The 18,138-nt window shown below is 43.3% G+C and overlaps 1 protein-coding gene and 1 long non-coding RNA gene across 2 annotated transcripts; one reads left to right on the top strand and one right to left on the bottom strand.

Annotated features, from left to right (window-relative positions):
- Window positions 1-1,061: 1,061 nt before the first annotated feature.
- Window positions 1,062-8,132, top strand: LOC121267416. Its single transcript, XR_005940987.1, has 3 exons — window positions 1,062-1,221; window positions 4,341-4,345; window positions 8,122-8,132. It is a non-coding gene; the product is annotated as an uncharacterized LOC121267416 (long non-coding RNA).
- A 6,055-nt stretch (window positions 8,133-14,187) lies between these two features.
- LOC121267412 (calmodulin-7) lies at window positions 14,188-16,086 on the bottom strand. The gene is made up of 2 exons (XM_041171274.1): window positions 15,900-16,086; window positions 14,188-14,891 (listed from the first exon to the last, which is right to left on the bottom strand). The coding sequence occupies exons 1-2, from the start codon at window positions 15,973-15,975 to the stop codon at window positions 14,518-14,520; spliced, it is 450 nt and encodes a 149-aa protein (XP_041027208.1). The 5' UTR covers window positions 15,976-16,086; the 3' UTR covers window positions 14,188-14,517.
- Window positions 16,087-18,138: the final 2,052 nt, after the last annotated feature.

Here is an 18,138-nt window from a genome sequence, read left to right on the forward strand (position 1 = left end):
TGGAAATATTTTGAGGAAGAGATGAGTTATAGATGAGGTGGAGGGAGATATCGTGAGTGATAAGGAGATTGGATAAGTTGGAGTTGGGAGTTGGCTTTAATCAATGATTTTATTCAAGCTGGGAAACTAACAATATAGGAATACATGCACGCATGGAAAAGGAAAATAATTTTTAAAAAAATACAACTATCTAGAAACCTAGCTTAAAATATATCTCAATTTAATAAAATTAATCCCACTTCATCCATAAAATGTTAATCCAAAAAAAAAAAAAAACCTAATTATCAAACTTAATAAAATATCCATGTAATTATCTCTAATGATATAGGATCGGGATGTTACATTAACACAAATACTTTAGAGGTTCTTTGGTGAACAATTATTTTAGGGTTGATTCACCCAAATCCCAACCTTCAAAGCTGATGAAGTTTCCCTATTTTGCCGTATCTCTGTTTTCATAAAGTAAAAAGAGCAATTTTTTGAATGCTGCATCATAATGTTTTCTGTAGTATCCCCAGGAATTAAACATGTGATCTAAATGAAAGCCATTTTCCCAAGCTTCTTTGTGAATTAAATGGCAATTTAAGCTGGACACAAGGACACTTGTAGATGTATACTAACCCTCAGAGCTTCATTCAAACGACCATAATCACTAGATGGTCATTGCAATTTATTTCTATATTATGCTCAATTGTTTTAAACAAATGAGAAATCAAGACTGAGTCCTTAAATTAGTTTAGGATGCAAACCTTTGCCATTCATATGATCTACTAGAGAAACATAACAAAATGAATAAAAACAAGGCTCAAAATCGTCCGAGTTCAACAAAGAAAGAATCAGACCCAGATTAACTAATCAAATCCCAAATAAAACTAACGGTCCAAAGAATCAAAACCCCAAATAAAACTAACACAACGAAAGCTCCATGTCATACGAGCAGCGACGAGATATTGGAAGGGCAGAGAAGGTGAAGACAGAGAAATTTGGAGAATGAGAAACGGAACATACCTCAGCAAATCGACTTGATCTTGGAGCTACGGCCGAATGGTGATGGTGAACAGCGACGGAGAACGCCTATGGAGAAGGCGACGTAGAACGCCACTGGCTAGGGTTTCTGCAGGCAACTAAAGTGTTTGCTTGGAGTACTCGGTTGCTTGGAGGCGTGATCAAGGAGAGAGAGAGACTCGGTTTCCTAAGGCGTGATCGAGGAGAGAGAGAGATGTCTAGGTTTGGATGTTTGGAATGGATGATAGACCTTGGCTGCTCTTTCGCTCGTTAAACAGCGGGTTGGATGATTTCCAACCCGTTCTCCAGTTGAACTCGCATTTAACGGGTGGGGTTAGATGGATTTATCTGGTGGGTGCGGGTCATACATTTTTTTGAACAGGCCTAAACATTACTCAGCTAACTATTAGTCAGGAATTGCTTTAAGAAAAGGCTTGAAGTAAAGTTATACTATCCCTTTGTGTGATTTCTCTGTCACTTTCTTACAACCATCCTTTGAAGTGTATGATCTGCTTTCTCATTTCCATTTATTCCCACGTACGTGATCTTACAGTTCCTTCTCTGAATCATTTTCTAACTCATCGACAATCAGATTAGATTACTCCATATATAACATGAGCAGAAGTAATTCTCATGTTGAGCATTATATATGCTCCATTGCTTGTATAATAGCTTAAAAAGTTGCATTATGCATTTGTCAAAGGAATTTGTGGATGAGGAGTGTTGAATTCAGTCTTAGGTATCCAAGTTTCACGCATAATCTTTGAGAAAAAAGTAAGACTCACTATTAAAAAATAAATTTTTTCATATAAATCTCATATTTTTCTAATTTTTTTTTAATAAAGTACGCAAGACTTGCACATTTATAACGGTATAATGTTGGGTGATCTTGGGCCTTTCTCAATCTCAAAAGCTAGCTTAAGAGGCGAGGCTTTCCCTCACACTTATAAACTAACAATCAGCCCATTCCACAACTGATGTGAGACAACCCCAACAATCTCCCCCTTGCACATTGGGCCCTAGGTCGAAGCAGCAACAACCCATTTCTCTCGCAGACTGTTGGGCCTGAGACTGTTGGTAAATTTGGGCTCTATACCAATGTTGGGTAGTCTTGAGCCTCTCTTAACCTTAAAAGCTAGCTCAAGAGGTGAGGCTTTTCCTCACACTTATAAACTGATCACCAACCCATTCCACAACCGATATGGGACAACCCCAATAAAAAATCATTTTCCTTCGTAGATTACACCATATTCCTCACAAAATTTTATAAACTCAAAGTTTCCAAAATTCCTTTATTCTTAGTTTTGATTTGGGTTTCCTCTTTTTTAAAATAAACTCTCAAAATTATACATTTACATCTATTATCAGTATTTGATTTCTCTAATAAAAATCAAATCCGTGTAAACCTATAAAAAAATATCAACAATTATTGATTGCACCTATAAGGGGATTTCCCCCCACTAAGCCAAGGAAGCCTGTGGATAAGAGAGAAGTAAGACCAAAAGTCACGCCCAGGGCAAATAGTCCTCAACCCGGCCCATGGAAAAAGTCTCTAGATGCAACCTGCAGAAGGGATGACGCTGCAAGGGATGAGATTAGTCGATCTGAAGGCCCCTCGAGTAGTGTCCATCCCTCAAGTGTCTGTCCACATAGCTATTCGGGGAGTCTTTGATCTACTAACAGGGAAGGTATCAACAGACCATCAAGAAGACAGTCAAAGCGAAGGAGGTCGGAGAACCATGCCACATTAATGGCTCAACTATCCGGACAATACGTCACATTAATGACGCCGTCACAAAGCCACACCGCATTTAAAGATTATAACATAAGGAACAATATGAAGGACGCGGACTTCATGGGGGCAGGCACGATCTATCCCCTCAGACTTATAGTATAAATAGTAGATCCCAGGTACGAAAATATGACTTTTTGATCCCTAGACTCCTTTACTTATTTACAAACTTCCAAAAATATTAACTGACTTTGACATCGGAGGTTACCCGGCCCCTAGGCCGCCCTCTCCAAGTTGTACTTCTCTCCATCTTTTGTAGGCTCGTTACCGAAGACTTGAGTTGTTGGAGCTTGGCCCAAAAGTATGCGAAACACGACGTTAATAGTAGAATCGTCTCTAGGATCGTTATAGATCTTGCGTATCTTTCTCATTCCTGCGACTACCCATTTCGAGCAACTCAGGAGAAACATGAGAGATGCCATGGAAGTAAGGTTGAAAACTATGGAAGAATGGGTAACAAAGCTAACCAGCGAAGTGCAAACAATTCGCAAGGAAAACAAAGAACTCAGAAAACCTTAGTAGGAGCACGAGGGCAGAGCAGGATCCAGCAACAGTGAACATGTGGGGTCTCGGAACACGTAGGCTGGACCTAATAAAGAAGAGGAGCAAAAGAACATGCAGGACGAGCTCCACAACCTCAAAGAAAAATACGAGGAGATAGCGAGGAAGGTGAGTACGTCGTCAACGGTGGACCAGTTGCTCACAAGCACTGGTCTACCTTATACACAAGAGGTGATGGCGGTGCCTTTACCACCAAAGTTTAGGGTCCCTGATATGGAGATATATGATGGGGGAAGGGACCCTCTTGAGCACTGGAAACTTTTATGGCACACATGACCCAGCATGGCTTCCCAATGGAAGTAGCATGTAGAGCATTTCCATTGACCCTGAAGGGACCAGCACGTGTATGGTTCGGGTCACTTGCACATGGATTGGTGGACAGCTTTGGCGAACTGGCCAGACTGTTCCTAACCCAGTTCATGTCCAGTCAAAGGAGGCAACGTTCAGCGATGTACCTTCTCACCATTAAACAAACAGAGGATGAAATCCTGGAGTCCTACCTATCTAGGATCAACAAGGAGCGCATGACCATCGACGACCAAGATGAGAAGATAACTTTGGATGTGCTCCTGTAAGGAGTTTGGCCATGATCCTAATTTATGGCCGAGCTGGCCAGAAGGAATCTCGTAATAATGCGAGAGTTCAAGGATCAGGCCAACAACTTCATCAACGTAGAAGACACTCTTCGAACATTGACGGAGCCACGAAGGAAGGGAGTGGAGCGAGCGGAGAAAAGGACAAAGGTCCCAACATAGGCTAAACCCCACGAGAAACTGAAGAAGAGCCTCCAAGAAAAGCGACAGGAGGAAGTCCTAGCAAGGGGACTAGGACCACAGTACGACCGGCCCACGTTCACCATTCGCGAGGCTGACGCCCACGTCACACAAAGGGAAGACAACTGGGGAGTAGTGCGCCGCTAATGCACGTACCATCTGTCCACCTCACACAACATTGAGGACTGCTTCTCCCCGCAAGGGAGGAGAGAGAGTATGCGGAGAAGGAGAGGTGACGACACTCCCCGAACAAGTGACTGGAGCAGGAAAGAAGGGGAAGGTCGAGAGAAAAGAGTCAGGATCGAGGCAACCGACACAGGCCGGCAAACAGTCCTCAGCGGCAGCCAACGGTAAGGGAACTAAAGCCAGATCATGCTCGTTCTCCTCTAAGGCAGGAGCCTCTACTCGGGGAAATTCAAACCATAACTGGAGGATTCGCGGGCGGGGATGTTACCTCATCAAGCAAGAAAGCACACGCCAGGTGGGCCTGGTATCACGAGGTATACTCAGGTGAGAATCATCCTGCCAAACATCAAAGGGGTGACCTTACCCCTGCCATCTCATTCACGGGGGCAGACGAGGAGGGGGTTCTGTACCCCCATGAAGACGCGTTAGTGGTCAGTACACTTGTCGCCAACTTCACCACCAGTAGAATCCTCATCGATAATGGGAGTTCTGCAGACATCCTGTTTTGGGAAGCCTTCGCCAGAATGGGCATAAAGACTGCTTGGCTATGGCCGACCCCCATGCCCTTGAAAGGTTTCTCCGAAAGTGTGGTCCAACCTGCAGGAACCATCACGCTGTTTGTCCTTGTTGGTAGCAGGCCCTGCACGACCCTTGTCATGGTCGACTTCTTGGTACTGAAGACTTCGTCGTCATACAATGCCATTATCGGGAAGCCCACCCTCAATAGCTTGCAGGCCGTCACATCGACCTACCACCTCAAAATGAAGTTCCCAACTCTCCAGGGAGTGCAGGAAGTCCTAGGCGAGCAAGTCTTAGAAAGAGAATGCTGCGTCCAAGAGCTAAAGCAGAAGGATGGTGGGCCTACCTTTGACAACATTACTGCGAAAGAGTAGGTCGGGCAACACAAAAGGAGCCATGGCAGGCCTCCGCCTGCAACTCGTTCTGCTAGGCTCGAGGGGGAGTAAGGGGTAGTGCATGGCCCAAAAAGGAAGAATGGACGATAGCCTTCCTGACCGGAAACTCGGTTCCCCATGGTCTTGTAATATCTCTTTATCCAGCATGTAATTTCTTTATATTTAATGAGAATGTGACTTTTCAGGACAATGTAAAACATCTACTTCAAACTTTCATATTACAAGCAAAGCGCCAACAAGAAAATGTGTGACTAACAAAATCTACGACGAAAAGGTCATCAACGAATTAATAATTACCTCCCCACAAGGCACCATGGGGAAATGTAGGCCTAAAGGTTGCCTTATCCCTCCTGTGGCGGAGTGCGGGTTAGCTTTCAACAGCCCAAAGATGAAGGCTTACCTTCCGTGCGGGCGTCAACAGGCGGGTATGGGTCCAGTCTCTAACTGCCCGAACAACATACCTCCCGTGGGGCCAAAGGGGAGAATTAGGCCAAAGACGATTGTATTCCTCCCACGATGGAGAGCGGGTCATGCCCCCTGGCAACCTGAACAGCTTATCCCGACTCCTATCGTAGCAAAGAGCAGCTAGCTATAACACTGTCTGAATTTACCTCCCCGCAAGGTACCACAGAGAAATGTAGGCCTTAAGGTTGCCTTATCCCTCATGCGATAGAGTGCAGGTTAGTCCTCAGCTACTGTAATTCAGAAACTATACCTTCCTTCTAAGTGTAAACAGGCGGGAGTCAGAAACTATTCCTTCCTCGTAAGCGTCAACAGGCGGGAGCGAGTTTAGTAACAAACTGCCTAAATAACTTACCTCCCTGTGGGGTACTATGGGGAAAGGCCTAAAGGTTTCCTTGTCCCTCCCATGGAGGAGAGCGAGTTTAGCACTTGTGGCGACCAGAATACTTACCCCAACCTCTACTGCGAACGAAGACTGGGTTCAGCGCCAGAAGATTAATACATGTGATAATTCCTAACCTTTACTCGTTGAAATAATGTCGAGTTCAATTAGCATAATTAATATTAATTTTATTATTATTGTAAATTCAAACTTATCGCTAATCTATTATATTTTTATGTCCACTTCTAAGCTATCTTTGAACTACAAGAATCTTTCCTATACAAAAGTTCTGGCTTCGTCTCTACTATAGGTTAGGGGTGGGCAGCGGGAGGGCGCACCATGTGGATAGCACCCCTACTATAGGTCTACACAATCTATGAAGAAAAATGAGTGACATTTGAAACTCAAAAGTAGGTTGGCATCATTTGTGATGGGCATGCAAAGCCATATGCAAAAATTCTCAATTTTTCAATATAAAATCGTACAGTAATTTATATGATTACCACATCAATTATCTACTATCAAACAAAGTAGCATCAGACACATATATCACATAAATATTACAAGAATCCTAGGTACGTACAAAATAACAACCATGGTGAATCTTGTCCACACATGTGACATCTAAACCACGACCATCAGAACCATCATGACATAGTGCCAAGGTTCACATAAAGCTAGTAAGGCTACTGAGTTAACTAGGCCTTGATCGGTATTGCTTGGAGCCTCCGACAATGTTCCTGTGCGGCTGTACAGTGACAGTGCGTACTTCCATAGAAGATAAGTGTAGAGAAAATAAAGAGAGAGACACACAAAGATTTACGTGATTCGGCTCTAGGACTACGTCCACGAGGGTTTGGAGATGTGAGTTTCCACTATGATGTATTTGTTTACAGTCACTCATAGTCCCTCACATCTCGTTTGGTCCTTCCCCTTTTTTCTAATCCTACTTGCCATGACGTGACTTGACCATTGGCGTATCTGACTTGCTCCCCCTGGCCTATGGCCCCTCCTGACACTTGCATGCTCTCATATCCCTCATTCTTTCTTGTTTTCCCCTTATCCCTAGTGGTGGCTTGGTGGGTTGGGCCCAACTATGGGTTGTTGCATTTTATCCCTCCACAGAAGCCCGCGATTCTTAAGGGCAACTTGTGTGACTCGGCAAGTCGAGGGACTCGTGCCCAACTGTCTGTGAAGGGGTAGAGCTCGAAAGGCCCTGACCTTAGCAAATGCATCGCGGCTAGCCAAGGGACTGAGCTTGTGGTGCACGAAGGTTGGCAAGTCAAGGGACTTGTGTCCGACTAGTTGTGAAGGGGAAAGCTCAGGAGGCTTTGGCCCTTAGCCAATGCATCGCGATCATGCATTGCACAAAGGTCGGTGATTCAAATGACTCGTGTCTGACTGGCTATGAAAGGGCAGAGCTCGAGAGGCCCTGGCCCTTAGCCAATGCATCATCGCCAGCTGAGAGACTGGGCTTGTGGTGCACGAAAGTCAGAAAGTCAAGGGATTTGTGCCCAATTGCCTGTGAAGGGGAAAGCTCGAGAGGCTTTGGCCTTTAGGCAATACATTGCGACCATGCATTGTACAATGGTCGGCAAGTTAAGTGACTTGTGTTCGACTGACTGTGAAGGGGCCGAGCTTGGGAGGCCCTGGCTCTTAGCCAATGCACTATGACTAGCTGAGGGACTAGGCTTGTGGTGCACGAAAGTTGGCAAGTCAAGAGACTTGTGTCCGACTAGCTATGAAGGGGCAAAGCTCGGGAGGCTCTAGCCCTTAGTCAATGCATCGTGGCCAGCCGAGGGACTGGGCTTGTGGCGTGAGGCGCTTGTTCGTGTTGAATTACTCTATCAAAGTGCGACCAAGGTTGGAGATGTGTTACTGTTGAGGCTCGACTAAAATAGTCTGGATGTGCCCACTGACTAGAGTCCCGACGTGGAAAGTCCGTGCATGCCCGATGGTCCGGTGCATGCCTACTAGCTGAGTTTGGGTGAGCCTGTTGGGGGTATCCAGATGAGCCCACTGGAAGAACCTGGGTGAGCCCGCTAGGAGAGTCCGTTGGGAGAGTCTGCTCGGAGAGTTTGGGTCAGCTTGCTGGGAGAGTTCGGGTGAGCCTACTGGGAGAGTCCGGGTCAGCCCGCTGGGATAGCAGGGTGAGCCTGCTGGGAGATTCTGGGTGAGCCCGCTAGGAGAGTCCGCTATGTTTAACCGTTGGGTCAACAACTCGAGGGACTTGTGTTTAACTGTTGCATCGCGGCGAGTCCAGTGACTCGACTTGTAGTGCAAGGGTGAACAAGTTGAGGGACTTGCATTGGGTCGCGGTGAGTCCAGTGACTCAGCTTGGCACGAGGCTCTTGTCCTTGCTCTATTGGAGCACAACGAAGGTTGGAGATGTGTGACTGTTAAGGGTTGACTGAAATCGATCGGGCACACTTAGGTGAGCAAGTTGGTGGAGCACATTGCATGGGGCAGGGTTATTCCTTGTTCTCCACTACGTGTTCTATGCAGAGCTCATGCATGGTGCACATTTCACATGCATGGCACACGCTTAAAACACTGTTTGTTAGCTGTCGGGAAGTTGCCCGCCGAGTGAGGTGACCGTGTCCGCATACACGTTAGTGCCAAGAAATTATTCCCAATGGTTATATTGGGATGTCTAGGCCTCACTCGGGCCAGGCTACATGGCCCGTGCTCCATATCCCAGGAAGCAGTTTTGTCAGTAGAAATAAATTCACACAAATTTTGAGAGAGACAATACCAGGAAGTATTTAGTTGTTGTAGTCAATTTTTGCTTGATTGAAAATTGTCTGCAATTGTCTGTCGCTTCTCCTTTGCTTGCTCCTCTTCCTTCTCTCTGTTTTTTTTTTTTAGAATCCGTGAGCACCATTGCATGGGACATGCAAGTTCGACTCAACGTGGGATCCAACAAGTCTTGTGCAATCGAGGAACTGTGTCTAAGTAAGTGAGGAACTATCAGAGCCGTGCAAGCGAGTCCTGCCCAAGCCCTACAAATGGGGCACTGTCCGATCCATGCAAGCACGACACTGTGCGAGCCCTACAAGTGGGGCACTGTCCCAACCCAATAAGTGAGTCTCATCTGAACCCTGTGCAATGGCGTCCAAGTCCCATGCAATTGAGGTGGTTGCCCAAGCTGATGAGGGCTCGGTGTAGCTCACTCTCGTGTAGAGGTGGTGGCCCGACTTGAGGAGAGTTTGCAGGTTGCTCCTGTGTGATGGAGGTGTTGCCCGAGCTGAGGAGAGCTCGGTGCAACTCACTCTCGTACTGTGGTGGTGGCCTGAGTTGAGGAGAGTTTACAGGTTGCTCTCGTGCGGTGGAGGTGTTGCCCGCCATGGGGTGGCCATAGAGGGCCCGAAGCAGAGGAAAGCTAGCTGCAATCCTGCCTGAGCACTGCAGGTGACTGGCCCAAGCCAAGTTGTGCCATGCAGGTGGTCTGAGTAAGTCCGAGCCCTATAACTAGGAGGATGGGTGGCTCGCCGAGCTGAGGGGTAGAAGAGGAGGGCATGTTCCCTACTGGGAGGTGGTCGTCGAGCTGAGGTGGAGCTGGCCACTGGGTGGCTGAGGAGTCGGCCAATGGTGGCCCTGCTACTGGGTCATGGTGTATGCTTGTTGCTAGATGGGGGGCCAACCCAAGCTTACCATGGGGGTCCAAGCACCTCTGGGGCGGCAAAAGGTGTCAGCAGTCCAAGTGGTGGCTGCCGACGGAAGCATAGTGCTCACGACAGTGTCGTGAGCATGCCGTACGTGTTGTTGCACGTTGTGTGCACTGCATGCATAGCCAACGGCCGCCGCCGGTCGGCTGGGGTGCTCGGGAACCACCCCATGGGTAGCAAACAATGTCGGCGAGCCACTAGGTGGTCGCATGCAACTCGGCCAGGAGTCGGCAGGGCGGGGCTTTTGTGTTTTCTCCCACACGTGAGACCACACATGTGGCTGTCTCGATAGAGCTACCACCGCTGGGGGGTGGTCAGTGAAGTGTAGGTGGAGCAGACAATGCCGACGACCCATGTGGTGGACGTCGGCGCCCTCTCCTGCTGTGGTACAATAGAGACATGCCATGGTCTCCGTGCGCATGGGGTGTATGTTCACGATCCCCTCGGGGCCCATGGCTGCGGAGCCAGAAACTGCCGGTGGTGTGAGTGGTGATCGTCGATGGGTCAACTGGGCTCGCAGCGTGGCACTGCGAGCTTTGGGTGCACCTCGCCGTGCCTCGTGCACAATGGTCGTGCGTGCATGCATGGTGAACATTGTGCCCACCCGAGTATTGTGCACGTGGGGTACAATGCTTGTGTGCTACTGTGCACTTGTTTGCCCGCTAGTGTCCGAGCAGTGTGACTTTTTTGCGATCGGTCCTTACCGTGCACTTACTTTTTTCATATTTCATTAGAGTGAACTGAGTGCAGTGTTGAGGAGCTCGGTTCCTCGCCTGGGTGAGAAAAGATTTACTTGCCCATTTTCTGCAGTGACATTTTTTATAAAAGTAAAAATTTAAGAAGCTAAGAATACTTATTTGGGACGATGTTATCTATTCGTCTGGTAATTATCCAGCATGTCGAAAAATCGTCATTCTCCCACCTCTGGCTTAGAAAGTGAAACGAATCCCACAGACGGTGCCAATATTGGTGTTGAAAAAATCGCACATGCTGGAAGGAGAGAAAGAGTCATTCCCGGCCCACTGAGTTGACTAGACTTTGATCGGTGTTACTTGGAGCCTGCAGCTGTACGGTGACGGTGTGTACATCCATGGTAGATAAGTATAGAGAAAATAAAGAAAGAGAGACACAAAAATTTACGTAGTTCGGCATTAGGCTTACGTCCATGGGGTTGGGGGAGTTTCTACTATAATGTATTTGTTTATAGTCACTCATGGTCCTTCACATCTCACTGTACAAAGAAAGCTGGAGATTCACTTGTTGTAAAGAAAATCCCACTAGAGCGCTCTTTTCAAGAGTTGAAGAAGAAGAGTAAGAAGTCGAAGTCCATCCATATCACAGGAGAATAAGATCCTTTTAAAGTCGCCTGGTCCTTCCCGATTTTTCTGATTCCCCTGCCATGAGGTGGCTTGACCCTTGGCGTGTCTGACTTGATCTCCCTAGCCTTTGACCCCTCCTGACACTTGCATGCTCTCATGTCCCTCATTCTTTCTTGTTTCCCCCTTGTCCCTAGTGTTGGCCTGGTGACTTGGGCCCAACCACGGGCTGTGGCATTTTATCCCTCTACAGAAGCCCACGATTTTTAAGGTTAATTTGTTATAACGAAAGGCCTTAAGAGTTTTTAAGTGAAAATATGCCACAAAAGTCGTCAACAAGAAAACAAAATAATCTGCTTTTGTTAAGTAATAAATACCTCCAAGGGCGAATTTAGGTGGAGGGGTGTATTCGACCATGTATGATGTGAGCAAGGAGCTTGAATGTGGCGGGAGATCGGCTCGACCGTGTATGGTGCAAGCATGGAGCTCAAATGTGGCAGAAGGCTGGCTCAATCGTGTATGGTGCAAGCGCGGAGCCCGAATGCAACAAGAGGCTGGCTTGACTGCGTGAGGTTCGAACGCGAAGCTCAGATGTGGCGAGCACGAAGCTCAAATGTTTGTTGTGTTTTGTAAAGTGCATGTTTGTTTGATGCCTTTGTTTTCGATTTGTTGTTAGTGTTGGAGTCTGTGTGAAATAACCCACGCAAAGCGGTCAGAGGGCCCATCGACTCCCTGGGTCCACTTTAGGCGGTTTCCAAGCCCGTCGGCTTGTTCTTGAAGGTAACTTGCCTTAGGCAGTTATGGAGCTTGGAGGCCTGTTAACTCCAAAGGCTCATTCCCGGAGGTGACCCGCTGGTAGTGGTTATACACCGTGGTGAGTCTAGAGACTCGACTTGTAGCATGAAGGTCGACAAGTAGAGGGACTTGTGCTCGACTGGTTGTGAAGGAGCAGAGTTCGGGAGGCCCTAGCCCTTAGCCAATGCATCGTGGCTAGCCGAGGGACTAGGTTTATGGTGCACGAAGGTCGGCAAGTCAAGGGACTTATGTCCAACTGGTTGTGAATGGGAAACCTAGGGAGGCTTTGGTGCTTAGCCAATGCATCGCGATCTTGCATTGCATGAAGGTCGGTGAGTCTAGTGACTCGTGTTCGACTGGCTGCGAACCTTAGCCAATGCATTGTGGCCAGCCGAGGGACTGGCTTGTGGCGTGAGGAGCTTGACCGTGCTGAATTACTCTACCGGAGCACAGCGAAGGTTGGAGATGTGTTATTGTTAAGGCTCAACTAAAATAGTCCGGATGTGCCCGTTGGGGAAAGTCCATGCGTGCCCGTTAGTTCGGCGTATGCCCACTATCTAAGTCTGGGTAAGCTTGCTGGGAGAGCTCGGGTGAGCACCCTGGGAATGTCTGTTGGGATAGTTCGCTGGGAAAGTTTGGGTGAGCCGCTGGGAGAGTCCGGGTGAGCCAGTTGGGAGAGTCCGCTGTGATCGACCGTTGGGTCAACAACTCGAGGGACTGGTATTCGACCGTTGCGTCGCGGTGAGTCCAGTGACTCACTTTGGTCACCGCCGTCCCTTCATAGCGGTTGGGGCCTGCTTCGTAGCGATAACGGTCTTTCTCATCGAATACGCTGTGGTCCTCAGCCACCTCTTCAGCGACTATGTGGATAAACCCACGAGACCCCGCGCCATCGCCTTCTTCATGGTAGGCTTTTGGGTTCTTGACGTCTCCAACAACATGTTGCGGGGCCCTTGCTATGCCCTCCTGGCTAATCTCTCCAACAACATGCACAAAACTCAAAAGCTGCTTCTTCCTTTCCATTGTGTTGCTCTAGGTAGTAACCATCATGGCTCTCACTTCAGTGAAAGAAAGAGCGCTTTCTTCGCAATCGAAGCCGGAAAATACCGTTAGAAAGGAGGAAAGGGTGGCAGAGTCAGCTGGGGTACCCTTTTTTGGCGAAATGTGGAGCGCTTTCAAGTGGTTACAAAGGCCAATGAGGATTCCACTTCTGGTGACGTGTCTCAACTGGATTGCATGGTTCCCATTCCCGCTGTTCGATACAGATTGGATGGGGAAATAGGTGTACGGAGGGACAATCGGGAAGGGTCCGGAGGGAAAATTGTATGATTGGGGTGTGCAGGTGGGTGCGCTGGGGCTCATGCTCAACTCCGTGGTCTTGGGATTTACATTGCTCGGCGTGAAGATGAAATGGAAAGACGAAATGGGAGATGCGCGTATGATTTTCAAAAAAGAAAGGAAAATAACTTGAATGCCACAGTGACATAGCCACGTCAAGCGGGAAGAAAAACGAGATCCCATGAGGAACATTTTCCTATTGGAGAATTCGTAGAAGTCCAGAATGTCAAAGCAACTACAAACAAAAACAGAATAAAAAGGTCAAAAAACCCATTAAACTCGTTTTACATGGTACCTACTTGGTAAATGAAATGCACAACTGTCACTAGGTGTTAAACCCTATACACCTTAGGCTTCTTTCTTCAGTGACAATACATGGCCAAGCCCTGAATCTCTTGGGAGCTCATGTACCACAAATCCAAGGGTGCTAAGCTCGGAATTCTAGATTCCCTCCGAGCTTAGAAACTCACCAATTGTCAAGCCGCCTCGCTTGTTTGTAATGAGATGAAAAATTAGTAAATAATAATAAAATAATTTAAGTAAAATATTTTATGTGGATTTAAAAAATGAGAAAAATAAATAAATAAAAAAATTTTAAAGTTATAAAAAAAATTAAAATATAATTTTTTAATATTTATTTTTATTTTAAAAATTTTAAAAATTTAAATTGATTTTTATATTTTATTTGAAAGTTATAAAAAATTATAATAATTAAGCACTTATCTAATAATTTAATGAAAAAGTTGAAATTTAAAAATTATTCAATCCTTCATTCTCTTAATGAGAATCCAAAATGTTACCAATTAATCTAAAGGATTTGACAAAAAATATTTATGTTGAAATAGTGTTTAGATATTGAAATGAGATGAGATTGAATGAGATAATTTCAAAGATTTGTAAAACCAAAACAGTCCTAACAATTTCATGTCATCACACACTTCTTATGGAGACTATCTTAATTCGGATCCTGAGATATAAAAGGAGTACCACCGATACAACAAGTCATTCAATCAACAATGAACATTGAATCGTCCAGGTAAATCAGGTTCACAAGCCAACTCAAAGAAACAAATAAAAAAGGGGACAAAAACTGCAAAGACTCGCAAGACAATCTTAAGGATAGAAATAGAACATTCTTCTTCCACCACCACCACCAGCAGAACATACTACTAAGTTACTAACACTATAATCCCTGTAAAGGCGGATGAAAATGAAGATTGAGGTAAACTAGAAGGCCGCGCATCATATTGTCAACCCTGTTCTACCCTTTTTTTTTTGGTTATAAAAGATAATTTTCATTAGGGTTTTTGGTGGAGACAGACTGATCATTTAGCCATCATCACCTTGACAAACTCCTCATAGTTTATCTGGCCATCACCATCTACATCAGCCTCCCTGATCATCTCATCGACTTCCTCATCAGTGAGCTTCTCCCCAAGATTGGTCATCACATGACGCAGTTCAGCAGCAGAGATGAACCCATTCTGATCCTTGTCAAAAACCCGGAAGGCCTCTTTAAGCTCCTCCTCTGAGTCAGTGTCTTTCATCTTCCTGGCCATAAGGTTTAGGAACTCAGGGAAGTCAATGGTCCCATTGCCATCGGCATCAACCTCATTGATCATGTCCTGGAGCTCTGCTTCAGTTGGGTTCTGGCCGAGCGACCTCATCACAGTCCCAAGCTCCTTGGTAGTGATGCAACCTGCAAATCATTAAGCTCAAAGATAAATTTCAAATTATTCTTGTCAGAGAATCTACCACCAAACTCATAGAGGCTAACTTGCCAAGTTGCCAATCAATCACCCACACCACTGTCTGAAATATACCTACCATTTTTAACACCTAAAAGAAGTTTCAACACATAATACAAGTGAAATTTAACAAGAACACCAGTCATCCAAAGTGTAAAGCAATGAAATTGAAAGTGCAAGATCACACGTGCCCTTGAATTATTCATCTGAAAGAGGCACCCAATCGATCATGGAACATCAATTTTTTATGCACAACATCACGCCCGCGAGCGTGTTGTTAAAAATAAACGTATCAGGTTACGCAGTAAATGAATCTGTGAAAATAAAAAACATGCAGCAAGAACGAGGCAGATCAGACTCTTAAAATCTTTCGAACACTGCTATATATCAATAAACCACAATACAACAAATCTCGACAGCATAGGAACAACGTGGGCACACTGGCAGATCTCATGTTCCTATAACCGCATGATCTCCGCAACTCTTTCCTCTTTTAAAGAATAAATGCCGAAGTGTCGGGTGATTAAAACCTTTTAGAAAATTTTTGTCTTCCAAACAATAAACACATCTGAGGTTCAATCTCTTACATCGTTGATCTCTTTTCTTCCCACTCAATTTTTCCCCCAGCTAGCAAACGGTGAATAATTATCAATTAAAACAGCTCAGATCAGACACGGTACAAGAAAGGGAAACATAGAGAAACGAAGAGAGAGAAATCCTTAAGACGGAAAGAAAAATTAAGGTTTATCACTATGGAACCAAATAAAATAAAGGTTAAAAAAAAAAAAGAAAGATAAAGAACATAGAAACGGTAGATACATGATACAAAAGCGCAGATAAAACGAGATCCACATAAATCCTTAGAGACAACGAACAAGTTCATAAGAACTAGATCTGACACAAACCAAAAGGAAATAAACATCAGATTCATCCATACAGGTAGAGAGAAAGAGACCGACCGTCGCCATCCTTGTCGAACAAGCTGAAGGCCTCCTTGAACTCAGAGATCTGGTCATCGGTGAGTTGGTCCGCCATTCTTCTTCTGGAAAATTCGGTGCTTTCTTGTCTTTTCGTAAGGCGGAGGATATTTCTAATAGATAGAAAGATAAGAAAGGGAGGATGAAAGTAGAAAAGCTGCCGTTTTATATGGAGAAACAGAGATTAACGTTTTCGTCAACCAAGTATTAACGAAAAGATCTACTAGATGCTGCCACGTAGAAGATCAAGGATGATCAAATAGATCACAGACCCAGAAGCGTAGGGTCCATGAATGGCCTGTGCACCTTTGGGTATAGTATTAGATTCTTCCAAAATTATTAAAAAAAACAAAAGAAACATATACTGGTTTTTTCCTATACATCACAGAAACATATACTGGTTTTTTCCAAAATTAGCGTCCATGCGGCATATATTAACAGAAATTTTATCCATCATTTAATTCTATACATCACATTTTAATCTTATTTTAATTATATTAAACAATATATAACATATTTAACACTATTAAATAAGAAAAAATAATATAATAAATGATCAATTAATAGTAATAATGTATCACATCATACTTAATAGAATAAAAATAAAATGATAATATAGTGTATAAAATTTTCTTTTACTTTTATATCCGTCCAAACTTATAGTTTTTTTTCCATAAAATTTGAAGATTTTTTTTTAAATATGAAATAATAAATAATAACTAATAAGATTTTTTTTTCATTAACAAAATGTGTTTTTGTGGAAACTGAGCAGCAATTCGCGCTGCGCCTTCTGTTTTTTTTCTTTGTTTTTTAACCGTTTCGTTTTGTTTTCGGTATTTATTAGTAATAACGATGAAATTGAAAAGAAAACACGGTTCGTTACGCTGTTTGGACGCGATCTTCCTGTTCTGTCTCGCGTTGACTGGCACCTTGAGGGCAAGTGGAAGAAGAGAGATGTTATAAGAAAGAGATATCTGAAGTCTGAAGTTTTTGTGCATATAAATATATATATATATATATATTTAAAAAAATAGATAAATCTAAAACAATAAAAAAATTATTTTTATAAATTAAGATTGACGAGGGTTTTATTTTTTATTTTTATAAAATAAGACATTCTGCTCTATCGAAAATAATTATTTTTAAGAATATTTGGATACTTATAATATCTCAAATATCTATAAATAGTATGAAATTATTTGTGAATAGTAATAAAATAATTTGAATTAACATGTTTTTATTATATTTTGCAAAATGAGAAAAAACAAGTTGAATAAAAATATTATAAAGTTAAAAATTATTTTTAATATTATTTTTATTTTAAAATTTGAAAAAATTGTATTGTATCCTATGTTTTGTTTGGAAGTTTGAAAAATTTGCAATGATTATATGAAAAAGTTGAAAATTAAAAATTAAAAAATGTTTTGTCTTTGAGTGATGTTCGGAAAAAAAATATTTGAGAATACCTGAAAATACTTGTATTCCTAGCCCTTATTCTTTTATTGTGGATTTAGGCCAAGTTTGGACACTGAGTTATTCTCAGATTTTCCTTCCCAAACATCACTAAAACACAACACTTTTCAATTTTAAATTTTTAACTTTTTCATCTAATCATTATCTATATTCAAACACAAAACTCAAGTTACTCCACTTAACTTTTCCAAACTTTCAAATAAAACATAAAAAATAATATAACTTTTTCAAATTTCAAAATAAAAGTAATATTAAAACATTATATTTAAACATTTTTTTAAACTTTATACTATTTTTATTTAATTTTTTCTCTCATTTTTCCAAATACAATAAAGCATTCTAATTCAAGCTATTTCACTTCTATTCATAGATATTTATCATAAGTTTCCAAATGAGCCCTTAGTTATTTTTAAAAAACACAGCATCCTAATTTATACAAAAATCATTTTTCTTTTATAAATTGAATTGTTTAAAAGAAAAAGGAAAAAAAAAAAGAGTAAAAAATCGATTTGCACTTGTGTGCATGTTTGGGGTGTACCCTAGCATTGTCCTAATTTAAACCACACTGAATTAAATCATTTTAAAAGAAATTTTCTTAAACTTTATAATATGAACCCTAAACTCTTAAAATCCTAATGCTAATTATTTTCTAAGGTTCAACTTGCTACACAATCAGAACAAGTAACCTAGAACTCGTAATGCAAAACTCAGAAACACTCCACACAAGAACTAATTGAACAATATTTCA

Source organism: Juglans microcarpa x Juglans regia, chromosome 5S (genome assembly GCF_004785595.1).
Source record: "Juglans microcarpa x Juglans regia isolate MS1-56 chromosome 5S, Jm3101_v1.0, whole genome shotgun sequence".
Classification (NCBI taxonomy): Eukaryota; Viridiplantae; Streptophyta; class Magnoliopsida; order Fagales; family Juglandaceae; genus Juglans; species Juglans microcarpa x Juglans regia.

Coding starts and splice junctions, on each gene's coding strand:
- LOC121267412 (XM_041171274.1), bottom strand. CDS start 15,975: ATGGCGGACCAACTCACCGATGACCAGATCTCTGAGTTCAAGGAGGCC. Junction 14,892..15,899: donor GTTCGACAAGGATGGCGACG/GTCGGTCTCTTT, acceptor AATGATTTGCAG/GTTGCATCACTACCAAGGAG.